This window comes from Melanotaenia boesemani, chromosome 13, assembly GCF_017639745.1.
Source record: "Melanotaenia boesemani isolate fMelBoe1 chromosome 13, fMelBoe1.pri, whole genome shotgun sequence".
In the NCBI taxonomy this organism is placed as follows: Eukaryota; Metazoa; Chordata; class Actinopteri; order Atheriniformes; family Melanotaeniidae; genus Melanotaenia; species Melanotaenia boesemani.
Genome location: NC_055694.1, coordinates 4971475 through 4992736, shown reverse-complemented (window position 1 = coordinate 4992736; position 21262 = coordinate 4971475). Strand labels below are relative to the sequence as shown.

Sequence of the window (21262 nt, the reverse complement as noted above, 5' to 3'; positions counted from 1 at the left end):
TATTGACCAAACGTGTGTTCTGTGTTGACAGTGCCTTCCACCTGTTGCCCCACAATAACAAGTAGCACAACTAATTTGTTTGACCATTAATGTCGGGACCACACGGCTCAATATGATAATGAAAAGCCAGATCTGAGTGTTATGCAAAAAATAAATAAATAAATAAATAATAATAATAATAATTTCAGAAGTACAGTGTTACACCATATAAAAATGGTAAAGCAATAACAGATGCTATCATTTTTTTATCGATCTAAAGACATGGTACCCATTATGTTGTTTCCAAAGATGGTTTAAAAAAAAATAATCAGCTCGCTTGACAAACAATATGTTATACGTTCACACAACTTTTTTCAAGTTGCCATCCCGGCGCTGTAAAAGAAATGCAGGGAAGTTCAAAGAGAGCTCAGAGAACGGCCTCCCAAATACAGAGAAAAACCATCCTGTAACATCACAAAAAGATCAGGTAATCAGTGCTGGTTAATTATCCACAAGATGACAGGAATGCAGCATAATTTAAATACTATTTAAGTCATCTGTTGAAAATTCCTGTTTTTTTTTTTTTTGTTTTTTGTTTTTTTTGCAGGGTTAGAAAAAAAAGAAAAATCACAATGTCTGTTTCTTCACCTTCATATGGAAATATAACAAAAGGAGCCTCACTGGTATTAACGGAATATTATAGGCAAGGCAAGTTTATTTATATAGCACACTTTAAGACCATTCAGAGTGGTTTACATAAATCAAACGCATTACTGTGGGTTCCAAAAGAAGCATTAAAAACTAGAAAATAAAAGATAAAATTAAATTAGACAGAAAAGGCTAAAACAGAAGTTAAAATGTAAGAAATATAAGTTACAGTGTGAAGAACAGTTAAGAATAAAGCCAATAACTTTTTTAACTTTGATTTGAAGCAGCTGAGAGTTTCAGAAGACCTGCAGTTTTCTGGGAGTTTGTTCCACATGTGAGGAGCATAAAGCTGAACGCTGCCTCTCCATGTTTAGTTCTGACTCTGGGAACAGAAAGTAGACCTGACCCTGATGACCTGAGAGATCTGGTTGGTCCATAACGAACCAGAAGATCCTGCATGAATTTTGGTCCTAAACCATTCAGGTCTTTGTAAACTAACAGCAGCATTTTGAAGTAAATTCTTTCACAAACACGACGCCAGTGTAAAGATCTGAGGACTGGAGTTCTATGATCTACTTTTCTAGTCTTAGTAAGGAATGGAGCAGCAGCATTCTGGACTAACTGCAGCTGTCTGATGGGCTTTTTAGGGAGACCTGTGAGGACAGTGGTACAGTGGTCTAGTTTACTAAAGATTAATGCAGAAATCCTGCTGAGACATGTGTCCTTTAGTCCTCCAGCTGTTCTTTAAGTCAACAGGCCGACTTCACAACTGTCTTAATATGATGCTGAAATTCACTCCATGACTACTCCTAAATTTCTGGCTTGTTGTTGGTTTTTAAGATCACTGTTTGAAGCCCAGTGCTGACTTTTAATCTTTTTTCTTTGGTTCCAAAAACTATTATTTTAGTTTAGTTGTCATTTAACTGAAAGAAGTTCTGGCATATCCGATCTTTAATTTGAGCAATGCATTTGATCAGTGTTTGGATCAGACTATAGTCTTCTGGTGAGATGGTTATGTAGATTTGTGTCCTATCAGCATAATTATGGTTTCATATGTAGTTCTTTTTCATAATTTGAACAAGTGGGAGATGTAGTTTTTGAACAGCAGTGGGCCCAGGATGGAACCTTGGGGAACTCCACAGGTTGCTTTGTTTACTCATATTTATAGTTACCTGTAGACATAAAGTAGTCCCTGTTAGTAGTCTGTTAGATAGGACATTTAGTGCAAACAGATGTCAACAGGAAAAACATCATTATCACCAAAACAGCTAAGTTTTACAGTATTTAAACTAAAGAAAAGTAGAAGATGATTGTGGTCCACCAGGTCATTGTATATTGAGAGATTACTTTGCTGGATCTAATAGGATACTCACAGGGACTTGTAATGAGTCTTTGGTGCCATTTTGACCCAATCAATAAAAGGGTTCAGGTACAGTGGTCAGACATCGGGAGTGTTGCCTTGCTTAGCTGATGGCCAATCAAGGTAACATCATAATATTTGGACCCCCCCTCCATGCATAAAGCTCCCTTTAATACAAGCCAACTTGGCCCTCACACAAGTTAAATTACAACACATAAAATGTTCATGTATGAAAGTATTTTTTTGTTGAGTGAGTCAGATATTAAGAACAAATGAAAGAACACAAAATAAAAACACTACATTAGTTTACAGTGAAAATTATTCTGCTGCAGAGTTTTATGACGGACACAGCTGCACAGCAAGAAAAGGAAAAGTTGTCTATAAAGACCAAACGTAAGGTAAATGGAGAGAAAGGCATCTTAACATAATGTAACAAAGTAAGAAAACTGCTGACTAGGTTTTTGTGATAAACCCCCACATACACACACACCATCTCTGCTGCAGTTAAGCGATTTTAATATGATATGGATGCAGCAATGTAAAAGCTTTATGCCTCAGACTCCAAACCACCACTTTTCCCCTCTGGCATTTCAGTAACATTTTGAAAGACTTATCCTTGGTTTATCCTTGCAGCCTCATGCAGATGAAGCATCCTGCCCATGTCACAGACTGTCATTGTCAGAGGTAGAATAGATAATGATTTTCTGTTCATCACTTAATAATGCTCCTCGTCTTTGTCTTTATCCAAACCTGGTTCACTGAAGGCATCTGTGGCTCTGTTTGGTCAGTAACATCAAGTGGCAGGTGATTAGTTACCTCGCTGATTGCAGACTGCTGCTTCACTGTCATGTCACACTTGTGCAGTGTGTTCCCAGCATACCCAACTCTGTTCCTAATTACATGCTTGGCTGGGGATTAGCTTGTCAAAGAGGGGGCTTCGATCTGGCAGGAGACGAATTACCATCTGTAAAACCCTTGTACACAGACAGATTTCTACAAGTGACCTCCAGGTCATCACTTACAGCTTGTAAATTGGGATGTCTTATTTCTGTAATACTCCCAACACAATTCACCCATAATCATTTAAATGAAACTGATCCACTGTAGAAATTGCAGAGCTGAAATACTAATCCCATGTAAATGAAATTCATTAAAATGTTATTTCAATTGATTGCAATAAACACATTTCTGGTTGACTACTAATGAGTCAGGTATTTATTTTTTATGTGTAATGAATGCTTATCTGAAAACAGTTTATATCACGATAAGTGGCTGTTCATCTCACATAAGTAGATGCCAGTTCTCGCATGTGGACAGGATTTTAGTGGCCAAAGCGTTGTGGTCTTTGTTTTAAAGTCTGAATGTTGTTGACCCATTTTTTTGGGGAGTGCTTTTGACTTTTGCATATTAAAGGTCCACGCAGACCTGACGCTGTGAGCAGGGCACAGAGGGCAAAGCCCGCCCATTCACAAATCAGGCCCTCTCATCCAGGAGCTAGCCTTTTCATTTACCTTTTCATTTATAATTATTTAAAAATCATTTTTCTACAGGTACTAAATTTTCATAATTAGAATCTGTTCCTGTGTTTTACGGCTGTGAGACATTGCCTCGGAGATATTTGCAGGTTGTGTGACTCTGTGTATGTTTAAGTTATGACATTTGCTCAGTCAGTAGCTAGTTTCAGTGAAGTATTGCTATAGACCGATACCTTTGGACAGTGGACATGATAAAGTGGTTAAATAACATGAAGAAAGGAACTTGTCATGTGTCACGCTATCAACTACTTCCAGCTGCTTGGATGATTCCACCAATGTGATGAGACCTACCGAACTGCTGCTGCAACCATGCATGCATGTGCCACACCTTCTCCTCTGCCTCCAGAGGCTTCATCTGCAGCTGTATTACACTCAGTCTGATCCATACTTAAGGCAGATTTATACTCGTGTGACATCTGCCTCACCGCCGTAGGTGCTGTGTAGCTCTGCGGAGGCCCGATGCGCACCTCTTCCAGACCTGACGTGCACTCCTGCTATGCAGACGGTTACGAGGAACTATTCCCATATGATTAGTCAATTTGGGATTACGAGTTCAGGATTTCTAGATCTTCTAGCCGAATATGTGTAGTAAATGCCATTTTTATAAACAATACCCAGTGGATCAAGTTGATGAGCTAATAAAGACACTGAACCATACTGGACGCCATTGTTGCTTTCAAACAGAAAATACCAGAACTGAAGTGAACCATCAAAAGAACTCCGACCTGGTGAGTTTACTGGCCGATACCACCCCTGCTGCCACCTTCAGATTAGGAGGAGAAACTGCAACATGACACCAAAACAACATGCACCCCCTACACTCGAGTATGAGAGCAAACTCACCAGCGCCAGCTATGCCATAACTGACCGCACGCAGACACTGTGCAAGTATAAATCCGCTTTTTTTTTTTTATTATTTATGTATTTATATTTTTAACCTGTCCTGTCCAGCATCATAGCAAGCAAAATGATAATCTGGTTGCTGTATCGTGCTGAACAAATTTGATCTGCCAAGGGGAGGCTTATGGGTAAGGCTCCTCTTGATGCTCTGATTCATTTATTTATTTATTTATTTACTTTGAATTATGGAATCTATGAAATCTTGCTGGACCTGACCGGAGGAGACAGAAAAAGAAGGAAGACAGCAAAAAGAAGCAAAAGGGAAAGAAGAAACATGAAGAAAGAGGAGACAAAAACACCACAGACAGAAGCAGCGACCCTTCAATTAGCACCATTACCAGACAACCAAACTGTTACACCTGTACATGAACACACCAGAAGATTTCCTACAGCTTTTACTGAAAAACAGAGCTGCTAGTGATTAAGAGTAATAACCAAATCAAAAAGACATATCACAAAAGTAGTACAACAACAACCAGATACTAACTCACAGGGAAAAAAAAAAAAGAGAGAAATCTCTTAGTGTATAAACCTACTGGACGACTCAGTGACTGTGTCAGCATGCAGAGTTTGAGGAATAAGGAGTGATCAGTGATGAAGAGTGATGAGTGAGATCGTGCCAATGCGACCACGCCTCTACGAAGGTCAGATGCAGACCAGGACAGCCCAGAGACCCGGGCCATCAGCAGCAGCCCCAGAGCACGAACCCAAGCTACCCCACCCAGAAGACGACTCCAGCCCCACCCGAAGGGCGGCAAAGGAGAGCCCCAGCAAGAGCCCCCCACGGTCTTGGAACACAGGTCCCAGTGGGCCAAGATCGGCAGCCCGAGTGAAGGGTACAGGGCCCCAGAAGCCCAGAGGCGCACCCCCCACCCCCCCAAAGGTAGAGGGCCCGCACCATGCCTAGGAGGACCAGGCCCCCTCAGACAACAACCCAACATGGGCCAGCACACACCCCGATGTTCCAGCCGCACACCCTTGAAACCAGGGCGCCATCGACCCCCTCCCCCACCCTCCACCTACTCCAATCTCCACCCCATATAACCCCACACTTACACCCTCCTTAAAAGCGTCAAATACAAACATTTAACTAAAATGGTCCCGGTACCCATGACGATAAGTACATACAGTAGTCTGTATGTTGTGCTAGCTGGCTAAGCGATTAATGCTGCTTCATACCTGTCCAGCATTAGAAGAAGCAGTGCTGCTCAGCGATAATATTTTTATGATTTCAGCCTCCTGTAAATTGCACTGAAGGATCGATGGTCAATGAACACAACAGTAAATTTGATCATACCTGAAGCTTGAGCCTCCAACTATTCAAAGATCACACATCATCCACTGGATCATCTAGCACAATGTTTCTTAAACCTGGTCTTCAGGACTCACTGCCCTGGATGCTTAGAGGTAACCCTACTTTAACACACCTGAATGAAACAAATGGCTTGCTGACAGGCTTGCAAAGAACTTGGTGAGGAAGTTCGCTAATGTGACTCAGGTGTGTTGGAGTAGGAACATGTCTTCACCATGAAGGGCAGTGGCCTGGATTGAGAAACATTAGCAGATTGATTCTTGGATGATATCTAAGATGAAGCAATATCTGCAGGTAACTGCTTAGAAATGTACAAAAATTTATTAAAATAAATTCCTTAATAAACAAACAAAGAAATAAATAAATAAAGAGAAAAAGCTACAAGCTACGAAACAAAAATATAATCAAATGGGATGTGGCCGGGATGAGAATTCTACTGAATGATGCCATTTAAACATCTTACACTTTAAGAGTGAGATGTAATATTTCAGCAGGTGTTAATCAGCTCTGATTCAATTTGATTAGATTTGATTTTATTCAAGTAGATCACAGCTGATTTTATACCACATTTTAAAAGATAATGGTACAAATTATTTAACAAGTCAGAATGCCAGCCGAGAAAACTCATCACCCAAAGAAAAAAACACATTTTAAATACAAACAGCCAGACTGAAAAGCACCTACAGCCTCATTTCTCTGTTGAATAATACTGTTAAAAATATTTATATTGATGTTTTCTTGCTTTTCAACGTTTTATACTTTCAGCACATCTGTCGCAGGACTTTTGTGGAAATTATTTATGGTTAGATTAATGTTAAACTTCCACCATTTGCATTTGCCTCATATTTGTTTTCACTTAGTTTTCTGGGTAAAACTTGATTGTCTTTCTCAGAAATAATGCATTTTAAGTCATTTTGTCACAGAACACAATCTATATGTGGCTTTTCCTTCCTGCACTGAATAAATAAAATAAAATTTGTAATTTAATGGAAGCATCTGAATAATGGAAAATAGCCCCCAGAGTGTGTGTGTTTGTCTACATTTGTGTGTAAATAATTACTACTTGTTGCCTAAAACATGTCATAAATTCACTTTTCCGAAGACTTTCACTGAAGGAGCTCTTGGAGAGTTTTTTTAAGAGCCTTTAAGTTTTAATTGGAAGTAAAATGAGTTTTGTTTTCTGATCTTCAGACATTCACGTGAAACCACAGAGCAATTTTTCACCAGTGGACAATCTATAAGGTCATCCCATCAATTCTTGTCAGCTTAGGTAACATCATTTCAGATTAGGCAGTGGCTGCTTCACAGAGGGCGTTAATACGATCACGGGGTGAAATGTCACAGCAAATCTGAAGTTGCACCTCTTTTCCTCTGTTCTACGCAAAGAAGGGGGAAAAAAAAATCTAATTCTGTCTATTTAAAATGAAAGATGATCATCTCCTTGTTCCAAAGCCACACATGGTCGACACACTGACCACACCTACTGATAAAATCCTGCACATTTACATAAGAAAGTCAGTTGCTCAAAACAAAATAAGTACATGTGTACACCGGTTTTCCTGTGCCTCCCAATCTTTTGTCATGAGGTTGTTATTCAATTTGCCCCCCCACCCCCTTTGTGTGGCTCACGCTACCTCAGGGGGTAGTTAATGGCAGTATAAATGAAAACAAAAAGATTCCAGGAAATGGGAAAGATACAGTCTGAACCCAAGGAGGGCCTAAGGCACCTTATGTTCTATCTGAAAAGCTCACAAACAGAACTGACACAGACAGAAAAGGATCTACAACCTATGTGGGGTATTCCACACATTGTGTGATGAACTAAAACAATGTTTAATATCAAAATTGCTGCTTGTCCCCTTAAGCTTAACCTTAAAATAAATTCAGAAAAACATCTTCAATCACTGTCAGAATACATGGCGGCAGAATTCATCACACTGCAGGCTTCATGGTACAAAACATGCTCTGCTGCATGTTTATTTCATCCTTGGTTTGTCCCTTAAGCATTGATATTTATATTCTGCTTAGCCCTCCATGCGTGCAATGTCTCTATTTAATTAGTTGGTAAAGTTTTAATACATAAGACCACCACCTCATTATCTTGTCATAGTAGGTGGTAAGAGATTCACCAGAATGCAAACCCCCTCATGTCCACCACCTAGAGGCAGCAGATGAAACAACTGTTGACTAGACTTCCTCTGCTCACACATGACACGTGTAAAAATAGCACTATTTCAGTAACACTAATGAGGTACACTCGCCAGCCACCTTATTAGGTACAGCTGTTCAATTGTTTGTTAACACTAATATCTGATCTTCTGGGATTCTCACACACAGCAGCTCCATATTCAGATGGTAGACTCAGAATTTGGTTGAAAGTAAAAGGTGAGTTGAAACAAGGAAACGTCTTAAACTTGCAGGATTGCGGCTCTTTATGACTGGAGCTGCCTACCCCTGCCTTGGTGGAAACGGGGCTTTTGTACTAACTGAGCATGGTTTAACCACCACAGCCTACCTGACTATCATTACTGACCATGTCCATCCCTTTATAACCACAGTGCAGCATGTTCTGATGCTACTTCCAACAGGATAATGCACCATGTCACAAAAGCTCAGATCATCTACAAGGGCTAAATTATGTAATTAGATGGGTCAGAGCATCTTCAAAAAAACAGGTCTTGAGGAGTGTTCCTGGTGTAAGGCCCATTTATGCTCCCTTCCATACGTAAATAGCAGCGTCTGTTTCAAACGTCATATGTCACCGTCCTCATCTTCCATGCATATTTTACGTTGCCATGGTTGTAACATCATTTCTTCCACTAGTGGGCAGGGCTGAGTTCTCAGAGTTCTCAGAGTTCGCTTTATGCATCGCTATAAAGTTGTTTCCAACTGTCCAACACGCCCTAAATACTCTCATATACAGAAGTCTTTCAACTGCCCACTTGAATTCTATCATCTGAAGCGCACCAATGTTAAGCCATAAAAACGAATGAATAAATATTGATTAAACTTCCTCATAGGAGCAGGGTTTATGGATTATATATGTGATGGAGGAATTACATCTTGATCTTTGATTGTTATATGAACTAGCTGGCTGGTTGTTATACCACTGTAGCCATTGGGCCTAAACATTTAGTACCAAATGTCTAAGGCTGAACTGCAGATGACAGAAATATATTTGGAAATGAAGTTCCAGTCAAATGTTTTTCCATCACTGTGGTATGTGGCAGTGTGAGCGCATTTTGCTGTCTCAAACGAAGTGGAAAATTAAATGAGTCTCACTCTATTTTTGTGATTTCATGCACTTCTGTGAAGCCTGTTTTACTTTATATCTGGTTGAGAAGCATGATGTCTCAAGGCTTTCCGTCTGCGTGAACATAACTATATTTTTCATGACTGGAGAGATCTTCCTCTAAGAAAAAGATCGTTTCATCGGATACATTTAGAAATATATTTTGGACCACACTCCTAAGGATTTATACAATGAAGAAAAGAAAATAGAAAAAAGGTGAAATTAAATTGTAATAAATAAAATTTAATTGTATGTCTTTAAACATCATTAAGTGCTGTGAACCTGCCAATTTGGACAATAATAAACACCAAGACTCTGGAACAGAAGAAAAGACTGCATCCAAACTGAATTGATGAGGCACATTTTTGCAGCTCACTTGGAAACATTTGTGCTTGTGTGGGTTCTTGTTGCTCCGGTTTCCTCCCAAAGTCCAAAAGCATGCCTTTTGGCTTAATTGGTGAATCTAAATGAGCCATACAACCACACACCCCTTTGTATGAACCTTATGATGAATCCTTGGCCACCGGCAGCTGGAGGAAGCTGCAAATCTCATTGATAGAGAAAGTTCAGGTACCTAAGATCATTTCTTAGACCTAATAACCAATTGACAAATGCAGGCTTACTTTTTTAGTTTAGGTGTTTAATGTATATGCAGGACTGTGTTGTATACCCTAATTTTATGGAAACAAATGACATATTCTTTGCTATCTTTTTATATGTTAATCATCATTAATTAATTAGATGACCAAAGTGAAAAGACCTCTAATACATCTATAGTATCAAATACATTAGTAAATGCTGGGAGTTTTAAGTTAGCTCGGAAAAGTGTTTATACCTTTATTCGAGCTCATGGTTGGAATGGATAATGAACCAGAAGATCCTGAATGTATTTTGGTCCTAAACCATTCAGATGTTTGTAAATTACCAGCACGATTTTGAAGTCAATTCTTTGACTAACTGGAGTTCTAGGATCCATTTTCTTGGTCTTAGTGAGGACTGGAGCAGCAGCGTTCTGGACTAACTGCAGCTATCTGATGGACTTTTTGGGAGACCTGTGAGGACAGCATTACAATAGTCCAGTCTACTAAAGATATCATGCATGGGCAATTTTTTTTTATCCTGAGGAGTCATTGGTCCTTTAATCCTCGAAATGTTCTTTAAGTGATAATAAGATGACTTCACAATGGCCTTAATATAACTGCTAAAATTCAGGTGTGATTCCTTGTTTTTCTGAGTCCTAGTTTGGTTATTAGTTTTGAAGTTTTGTTTGAGTACTGACTTTTAATCTTTCTTCCTTGACCTCTTTATTTAACTGAAGGAAGTTTTGGCACATCCAATCCAGAGGAAGAAATATCAGAACTGATGTCCTTCCTTTACAAGATATGTTTAAAGCAATCTCCCCCATGTGTGTATATATATATATATATATATATACATATATACATATATATATATATATATAGGTCACAATGGGAAACACCTCCCAGGATGGTGGAGAATGAGAGGGCTAAGATCCTGTGGGACTTCCAAATGCAGAACGACAAAATAGTGATGGCCAACCAATCAGACATTGTGATCATGGATAAGCAGCAAAGGAAAGCCATAGTGATCAATGTTTCCATCCCCAACGATGAAAATATCAGGAAAAAGGAACATGAGAAACTGGAGAAAGACCAAGGACTCAAGGAAGAGCTGGAGAAAGCCTAGAAGGTGAAGGCAACAGTAGTACCAGTGGTCATCGGAGCACTGGGGCCGTGTCCCCCACACTGGAGAAGTGGCTCCAACAGAAACCTGGAGAACCATGAGATATCGCCATCCAGAAGAGTGCAGTCCTAGGAACAACTAAGATACTGCGTAGGACCCTCAAGCTCCCAGGTCTTTGGTGGAGGACCCGAGCTAGAGATGAACTGCCACCATGCCTATCCAAGGAAGATGGGAGGGTGGGTGAGGAAATATATATATTGATATACCATCTGAATGTCTTTTAGGCCCCAACGATGAAAAAAATGGTAAGGAAAGTTCAAGTTTTTCAATATGAGGTCTCTATTGGACCCTTTAACAAAATGTTACAACAACAATCAAATTTTTGGGGGGGGGGGTTTACAATTTATTACTATGTGATATGTCAAAATAATTATAATGTAATCCTTTGCTTGCTGGTATCTTTTAGGGCGCAGAAGACAAGAACAGGATTTTGAGCAAAGTTTTTACCATAAAGTGGAGCAGACTATTTCAGAAACGTATGGATCAAGTATGTCACGCTGGGCTCTAAAATTATACACCCTATAAAGTAAATAATTTGTTGGCTTAAGCCTCTCATATGTAGGGATTTAATGTTTTCTTTATGAAATATATCCCATGTTATACATCTTTTCAACAACATCCGTCAAGTTTTTGTGCTGGTTTGTCTGTCCAGTGTCACTTCTAGTTTTGGTCTTCCTGGGAACAACAAAGCACTTTTGGCATTCAGCAGTTTAGTGATATTACCCTGTAAGAGTGCCCATTAATTTGTGTGATGAAGTGTGCAGACCCCACGTCTACTTCCACGCCATCAACCCGATGAGCATGAAAAGAATGTCGGCCACGGAGGCCTGAAGCTTTCACCGTGACGGACAGCTTAACAGTCGTTATGACAAAACAGTTGCATGAACTGAATCAGCTGTGAAACTCAGAGACAGATGAGGTGCACAGAGAGTGACACAAGGATGTCATATGAGGTAAAATGAAAAAAAAAAGTTTATCAACAATATTTTCTCTCATCAGCTTTTGGTGTGGCAACATAATGATGTGTAGTGTGTAAAAGCTTGTAAAATGAGCAGAAAAAAAGCTTAAAGGTTACAATCCTGTCTTTGTGCATCTCTGTCTGAGATTAGGAAGTAAATGCTGAGGAAAAAAAAATACAAGGATTTTTAATGGTAAATTCTTACTATGTGAGAACTAATACCTGCAGACAACAGGCTTAACAAAGAGAGCTGCTGGATGTGCACCTTATTGTTAGTTTTTGAGCTCTATTAGGGCAAATGTAAGGGAAAAAAAACTAATTTTCTCATGCCCTGTTGTTTCTCTCTCCATCTTCTTTGGCTCACACTGTTTTGCTCGCTTGGGGCCTGATTCTTTATCAATAAACCGATGTTACTGCTCAATAGCTCAGCAGAAGCCTTGCCCACTGTGATGGTCTGAGTAACACAGCAGGTTTCTAGTTAGGGCTACACATTTCCAAAGTCATCCTGTGGTTTCTGTCTGTATGTGCAGTTATTAAGATTTTTGCCTGCACACCCATTCATAGGATTAAGGTTTGTCCCTCTCTGCTGTAGCAAGGCATTTCCTAAACAAGGAAGGAACATGGTGACTTTTTAACAGGAAGAAGAGGAACTCCAGAGCTTATTGTTCACAAGAGATACAGAAGGAAGTTTTGATAAAACAACCCTCTGCAGTGTAACATCTCTGTTGCACACAGGCTCATTTATGCTCCCTTACATGAGTAAATAGCGACGTCCGTTTCAAACGTCATACGTTGTCATCCTCATACTTCCATTCATCTTTTGCGTTGCCATGGTTGTTCTTCACTCCCACAAGCGGTTTCAGACACCGTTTGGCCGTGGTAATGCATCACTATAAAGTTGTTTCCAACCACCCCACGCGTCCTAAACACTTGCATACAGTCTTTATTCAAACGCTTATGCAATTTCCACAGTTGTTGTCCTCATTTTAATTTTTCTTCTGCCTTTTTTCCCCCTTCCTGAGCCTCCTCTTCTTTTCTGGTTTGTTTATTTCGCTGGTCGCATGTCCTCTATTCTGCTCAGCACTGCCTCCGCGATTTCCGGTGGTATTGTATCTTCTGCGTCAAGCAACAGATAGCGAAGCTCCCTGGAAACGGACTTTAACGAAACTCTGCGAATCCGTTTTCTGCGTCGATCATAAATGGGCCTTAAACAAAACTAAGCTAATACTGAATAAAATGACTGTGGTTTTGATAAGGCATGTTCATTTCAAGCAAAAATACTATTGAAAACCACTGAGAATCACTTTACCATTCTTCATATATCCCCATGCCTGGCAGGTGTTTTGTGTTAGCTAACACCATGTTGTTAGCATTGCCAGGTACACATGTTCTTATTTTTCCATTTAGGCTGCATTTACACTTATTAGTCTACTAGACTTGGTACAATTTGGAGTTGCCACATTCTTTTGATCCAAATTTGCTTTCACATTGTACTGTGACTATTAGTGTCTTTGCCAGAGGCAGAGCTACATCGACAATTATTGAAGGAGACAAGATAAACAACGTAGGGCTGGGCAATATGAACCAAATTTTACCTCAATCTTTTTTCTTGAATCACGATATACAATATATATCTCGATTTTATTTATTTATTTATTTTTGCTCAAGTATTGTTTTTTTTTTTTTGTTTTGTTTTGTTTTGTTTTGTCTGCCCTTCTGTATTGCGTCTGATAAAGTCTCGATATATTTGAAAATCTCGATATATTGCCCTAAAACAACGAATGGTTAATGCAGAACAAGTTCTGTTGCCACCACATAAGAGCAAAATATGGAGCTGCATCAGATCCTAGCGGTCTTTGATTCATGTTTCTATCAGAACTTTGACCTCCTTCTTCCACACGGAGTAAACAGAGTATTAAAGTCTTTCATGGCTGGGTCAAGTGTCTTCTTTTTTTGGAAATAAAAATATGGTCACCATAGCCAACGGTAGCAGGGACGAGTCAGTGAGTGAATCAGTGGAGATGAGAAAACGTATTTCATAAGTCAACAAAGCATTTCTCAAATACTGAAGGATTTTTTTTCATGACTTACACATCAATAAAAACTACTGGGTGCTGGTTGACATGATAGTCACACAGTTAAATGTCACTTCTATGTCAAGCCAAACTTTTGCTTTTACGTATTCAAATCTGTCCATAACTTTGAGACTGAATCTGATAACGAAGACAAACCAATTCAACCAATAATTTAAGAAACAAAGTAGTGTGATCAAAATTAAAATGTCTGAAAAGAAATATAGTCTCTAAAAACCTTGTTAAATAAATGAGTTAAAGATCATTATTGAAAAAAATGCATGAAACTAAGAATTCAAATAACAACAGAAACAGAACAGACTTGAATAAGTTGATGGGAGAAAAACATGTAGAAATCACTGTTCTGTGACAAACTGCAGAAAAGTAAGAGACAAAGTGCCGCTGCCCTTTCTAACGAGTCCAAGAAGAAGGATTTTTTATCATTAATTCATGGAGATTCCTTCACATTCAGTGTCCTTCTGCAGATACTGAACCATGAAACAGATAGCAGTGCTTGAAATTAACACCTTCAGGGACGTCCATGCTGCCTTTGAGCTTCGAGATTAAAATGTGGGGGAAGAAAACACCAAAGAAGCTCTCCGAGAAAGAGATAAAGGCGTTTCCGTTTATAATGCTGTTCACAGATTTCTCTTACACAGCAGCTGGTTTGTATTCCAGCCACTATTGGACTTTTGTCTTTAGAGCATTAATTTGAATGAAAAATGTGTTCCACATGGCCTATCATTATTTTCTCCTCCCACTGAACTGCCTCACTGACTCCAAATCAGTGCTTTGCCATGTCTGCCATGTCTAACTGACTTTAACTCCAGGTCAATAAAAGACCCTGACATTAGATGATCTTATACCTCCTCACTTTACGGTGCACAGAGGAGATTAAATGCTGGGTGAAGTGTTGCTGAATGCTACAAAAGGTGCATAAATATGCTCCACTATTCTAATGTTTGCAGCAATAATAGCACAAGCCTTTGAGGACTGGCATGTGGTCTTTTCATGGCAGCTGAGACAGACATTTTTCTACATGTTATCTCTCATAACAGGAATGGGCTGTCTCCAGTTTCTTTTGTGATCCACAGTGAAATGTTGTATCAATAAAATACCAGGACAGAAGACAGTGGGCATGAATTATTGAGAGGCACAGTGGTTTCGGCTAATCTCCACAGCGCAGTTAATTTGATGTTCTTGTTTTTCTGTTTTGGATTCAACCTGCAATGCACCATCCGTTCTTACAAAGCAGACCAGTGGGAACTAAATGAATGATCTGCTGATGCTAACGTCCTCTGCCAGTTAAGGTCTTGCCTAATAAACCTGAGGATGAGCCAGGCTTGCAAGAAATAACATGATCACAAATAAGCCCCGTCGATTCAAGCCCACACACCTGAAACGGCAGCTGAAAATGAAAGTGGAATTCATAATAAGGTTGAGTGTTTGGAGGAGGGGGTGAAAGGTGCATTCAGCCATTTAGAAGCTACACAGGCTTAAGGGATAGGCTTTGTAACCTTTATCAGGGCTCTGAAGTGAATATCAATATCTAAGGCAGGTGCTTGATCTGTGGGAAATGTTCACTCAGCAGAGTGTGAGACACTGATCTAAGCTTTCATTCATCTGGCTTTAAGAATCACGTGTTAGCTTTAACAGGGGGTAGCAAACCACGGTGACTTGATTGGAATACAATCAGCCAGCTCTGGATTCAACAAATTGCTCAATAAAGACAGCAGCTTATTATCTTCCTGCCACATCAGGACAAGGAATTGAAGTCCTCGGCTTTCTAATTAGTCCTCCTCATTTCATCATAATTGGTTTGCAGCAAGTGAGGGGTTACTCGGCCAACAGCGGGGAGTTTGTGGGGAAAATTTGCTATGGTGGGTTGAGTCTCCTAATGTGAAGATGATAGCTGCAGAAATATGTAACCAGCTGAATGTTCGCCAGTCAAGTGTCTCCTTTTGGGGCTGTCATAAAGAAAAAAAAGGGGTAAAAAAGTCATTTCTTAACACAACATAAAAGTGAAACTGATGTTTCTGCTCATTTAATGGAAACAATTCAGTTTTATAAATCTTGTCTGTCAGAAAATAGACAGAAAATGGTAAATGGTATATATATATATATATATATATAACCCAAACATTTTGTTATGAGTATCAATTTGTAAAACCATTGAAGACAGGTATTTTAAAAATGACTCCCAAAGGATTGTTTTTAACTGCGGAAGTAAAGTAATCCTCCTCTGAGCGGCAGAAGACATATCAAACTGTATACAACAGAATTTTAATCAGCATTTTGATTATGGGGTAATAAATATGATACATTTGGCATTATATGGCGAAAAATGCACCAAGGCAATAAATGAGATAAAATATTCTTTTTTAAAAAAGAAAAAGGCTTTATAAATGACTATATAAAGTATAGTATAATATTTACTATTAAATTTGAAAATTGAACTTTTTTCTAGTTTTTAATGTAATTCTTTATATCTTTATGTCTAATTTTCTTTTTTTATGACTTTACTGCTTTTACTGTTTGTTACTTTTGCACTCAAATATCTCTACTTGGGTAAAATAAAAGTATCTTATTATGCACTAGAAAAGGTCAAATTCAAAAAACATTTATGCTTTAAAGACACAATGATGAAAAACTTTGGGTCACATGCCAAAATACACCTTTATTACCCCCAATTTCCACCAGGTGCGTGTGCACCGTGTTCCAGCTGCGCCGCGGTTTCATCCCGACCTCCTCGGCGGGTCAATCCACACGGGGGGGTGTCAGATGCGGAGCACCAGCGAGTGCAGTCCGCTAGCTGGATCAGCGAGATCACAAAATCACAGGAGAACCTTGTGATTATGTACTTCTATTATAAACAGCTGATCGTCCATGATGGAAACAAAGCAGTGAGACACCCTGATCGGTTAATGATGTCATGTTTACTTGGTTCAGCAAGCACACATCTGCTTGGGGGCTTTCATTTTGAAAAATTACCAGAAGCTTTTACACTGCCCCTGTGTCTGATTTCCTGTCTACCTCTATCTGAACTGCTGAGTTTGGCGCGTTCGGGATGTGTGCTCATCAAGGCGTTTCTGGCACGCTTCTGATGTGAACCAAACCATTGACTGAAACAGCCACAAACAGCCATAACGCAGGGCACACGCACCTGGTGGAAGTTGGTCTTTAATATTTATTTATGTTAAAGGCCATCTTGGATATTTAAATCCAAGTTAAAGACCCACCTGTTCTCTGCTGCATTCCAATAGTTTTTATTTAGAAGTCCAAATCTGCATCTGTTTCTTTTAAGCTTGAATTTTTAAACTTCATCATGTTTTAGTACTGTTTTCCCTTCACTGGAACTTTATTTCTTGCATTTTATCTATTTTAATTTAGCTTTTTCTTCCTGTTTTAATTTAATTTAATTTATTATGTTTGTTTTTTAATGCATTTGTTATTGCTTCCTGCAACTCGCTGTAATGCGTTTAATGTTTTATGTAAAGCACTTTGAGTTGTCTTGTACATGAAATGCGCTATACAAATAAATTTTCAACAAATAGGCATCATATGGATTTGGGGTATGAGTCTACATTTTTTTTTATTTTGTTTGTTCTTTTATTTATTTTATTTTGTTTGCTTGTTTGTTTTTTAATCAGTAAATACGGATTCATGAATATGCTGATCCAACTCAGCGATGGGAAAAGGTGGTCCTCAAGGGCCGCAGTCCTGCAGGTTTTAGATGTTTCCAGCTGCAGCGAACCTGACTCAGATAAATGGTTCACCCTGCTTGGGCAGAACTTGACAACAAGCTGCAGAGCTGTTTTATTTGATTCAGTGTTGGAGTAGAGAAACATCTAAAACTTGCAGGACTTGATGACCAGAGTTGTCACCCCTGATCTTGCTTCAGAAGGATGGCGTGTAAAACCCTCTGATAAGGACCGTTAAGTCCCTGTGCAACCGGTGTCAGAGCTTGATCCGCATTGCCAGCAGTAAGCCTGATCCATTTCCAATGAGGGTTGGACTCTGCCCGCCGCCCTTTGTGCAGAATTTAGGTGCAGCCGTGTTGAGGAGGTTCGGTTTGGTGGAGTCAGAAATGGCTCTGAAACTTGGCCAGAAATTTTCTTTTATAATTTTGTTTAAAATTCCATTTTCCCCTTTATTGAATTTTGTATAAAAGAGGAGACAAGCATAATGCCAACACTCTACCTAGGGTCTGATTTTGTCCCCTTGACTCCCATTGGAAACATATATTTTTGACACACTATAATTTTCATATTTTAATGCATTTTCTGTGTTTTCCCGTAAAAAATCAGGATTCCTTATGACAAAAAGGGCATAAAAACATTAAATGTATGTTTTTATTAATAGTTTTGTTTTTAAAAAGATCTGATAAGAAAAAAGTCTAAAAAAAGAATTTTATATTACATTTTTCTGACACTTTAATGAAAGTTGCCATTTACGTGGATGAGTTAGTTCTTGGCGCATTAGTAACACAAAGCCATGACTTAATTTTCTGGTTCCCACTCATAAGTAATCTGTAACAAGAATATTAATATTTTCTTCTGATGTTACCTGATGGTTTAAAAAAAGAAAGAAAAAAAAAACAAAAAACAGAAAACAAACAGCGTGGAGAAGCGAGGTTCAGCTTCATGATATCTGTGATGGTAACCATCAAACCAAAGGGGGAAATTTGCACCGTGAGATGAAACAAAACAATTCTACCTTTGAAATTCTGCGAGTACAAATTTTCTTTTCACGTTTGCTCTGAAAGTACTGAGGAACAACACCAGCACATCTAAGCAAAACACAGTCAGTCCTCCTTAAAACTTTAAAGCTCAGACTGAGAAAAAAACAAGAGAAAAATGTTTTTTTGTATTTTTTTTCCTTTGGATAATAATAACAGAGATGGATATCTTTTACTTTTACTTTTACTTGTTGAGATAACAGTCAATGACAACAGTAATGAGAAAACAAACACTTGAATTATATACCCAAACCAGGTAGTAGAGATGACTCAAGTAGTTTTATTTTCACAAATCTTTAGTCAAAGTCAGGCTATTAAAGGGTTAAAATACCTTTTTAAGGAAAAATAAATAATTAAGTTGCATGCAACTGAAAAAAATATTCAGAATTTGTTTTTATTTAAGGTTAGTGCAACTCCATGTCTTGAGCTATATAATCTGTTTTTCTTTAATTGCTTATTTAACAGCTAAAATACATAGCAGGCTTATATTACTATAATTTTCTGTTGTGGAAATAAAAATGGTGGCAATAGTTTCCTTTGTGTCACTGTGACTTTTGATGACTAATATGCTTCCTGAGCTACTGTTTCTTGCCATACCTTCCCAATCTGTAGAAACCTTTTAATTTCAGTGTCTCTTTTTCTTGCCAGCCTCCGTTGCTGGTCTGACTCAGGTTTGCTCTCTGTGGGATGTAAGCATTGTTGCATAAAAAATACATGCGAGACGACATTTTCTACAAACCCCCCAACCTACACATCCTCCAACATTATGAGAAGCAGCTTGTCTTTAGCTTCCACGTGGCAGAAGGAATTTACATCAGTGACTTCATAACATGCAATGGCATTTAGTGTCCCCACAGCTCAGTAGTGGATGCCACTGGCACTGTGATGTACGTTCAATTCCTCCGCTGAGGATGATGTGAGGTGACAGTGGATTTGGTCAGGATTGGTGTGACATTCACTCAGTGAACAGGGAACCATCTTTAAAAAAAGCTGCCAAGAATAATTTTTTGTCTTTGCTGTGCACCTGCTGACAAAGCTGAAGACTTAGTTTTCTGTCAAATACAAAACCTAAAAATCAAGTTAGAAGAAAATATAAAACTGAGTAATAAAAAAATTATTTAAGATGACAGTTTCTGATTTTTTAATCAGCAACAAATCACTTAATTGGTTTGATATCATCCTGATTGGCTTCTATTTGTGTTCTAAAAACAGCTGCAGCTATAAATTTGACTTTTTTGTGAGATGCATCCATTTTTCACACTATATGTAAATGTTTGATGTTGGGATCATTTTAATTTCTACATATTTTGTAGGTTCATGTACAGTCCTTCAAACAGCTTTTGGTCATATTTTGTACCATTTTATTTGCATTGTAATATCAAATTAAACTGATTCTGCTTTCAGCAAAAACTCAGCTAACATTGTCCGTGTCCAAGGAGTGTAATTAATTAAAGACACAAAGTGCAGCGGCTTACAGCAGAGTGGCTGCATTTAAAATGCACTTAAAGGGAGGGATTATTCTTTTAGAGAGGGTGAAGCTCACAACAAGTGCCAAAGCAACAGATACTCAAAGCTGCAACAGATGTGTAAATCAGCCCTCATGAATAAGTCAGAAATCCCTTTCAGGGTGCTGAAACTTTGCAGAGCAAATTAAACGCAGAACCTTGCTGCTTCCGGTAATATTTACAGTTATTAACACGGGCTTGAAACATAAGATCCTGAAAAGGGTTTGTTTTCTCCTTCTTTTCTGTGTAAGTCTTAGTGTTTGGGAAAACCTCATCTGGCATTAGTCTGCCTCTAGCTGATCTGTTAAGGTTACAGAAACTCTCCTCTCAGGAGTAAACAGGGAGTAAATGTGATTTTGTTGTGTGGACTTATATCTTCCTCGGCCCCTCGAGGGTCAGAAAACTCATTAAGTTGCATTAATGGCTTAAAGCGTTCAATCAAAGCTCTGTCCGAGTAAGCATCTCTGACCACACGTGTGAACAAAAGGAAAACAGGAAAACCTCATGCTTAATGACAAAAACAGCTGACTGCAGCTCATCTCTGCCATTCACATCCAAAAAATGCATTCAACAAATCGTTTACAATTAGCTCTCCTCCAGGGAACAACTGAGCGTGGAGCCCTACAAAGCACACAAGGAAAGCTACTGCCTTCTACACAATATACTGTACAGCAGGAATTAATTATATTACTTACCCAATTCCTTGTGGTCAGAACCCTGACTGGTCAGCACAAAGAGGAAATCCTGACAGGTGCTCGGATCCAACAGGGTGCTGTTGTGCAGGCAGAGGTCAACAATTAGGGTCACAGCTTTCTGACAGACCATGTCATACTCCTCTCGGTCAGAACTCATGCTCCCAGCTGCATCCTCAGCCGTGTGTGCTCATCCAAGGGGACTAACGCACCCACACAGACACACGCAGCAGCCTTGCATGCAGAAGATGAATGCAACTTGCCTGCATCAACGATTCATCTCCTTCTTCCACGGTGTCTCAACAGTGTTTTATACAAAGATACACTCAAGTTTGTGCATGTGTGGGAGTGTGCTGATATGTGTTTTCGCTGAGCCAGTATCATATGAGCACGTGTTCATGCTATTCCATACTAGTAGGTGTGTTTGTTGACTTAATGAATTACTCATGTACTCAGGTGATGTAACAGAATTATTGCATCATATTTATGCTATGGAAGCGAGTGAGA

The 21262-nt window shown here is 39.0% G+C and overlaps 1 protein-coding gene across 1 annotated transcript in view; it reads right to left on the bottom strand.

Moving 5' to 3' along the window:
• syt6a (synaptotagmin VIa) overlaps positions 1-21000 on the bottom strand; it is an 84265-nt gene extending 63265 nt beyond the window's left edge. The window contains exon 1 of the mRNA XM_042004971.1: positions 20759-21000. Within this exon, the coding sequence (XP_041860905.1) occupies positions 20759-20915 (157 nt within the window). The 5' untranslated portion in view covers positions 20916-21000. The remainder of the gene's footprint in view (positions 1-20758) is intronic.
• Positions 21001-21262: the final 262 nt, after the last annotated feature.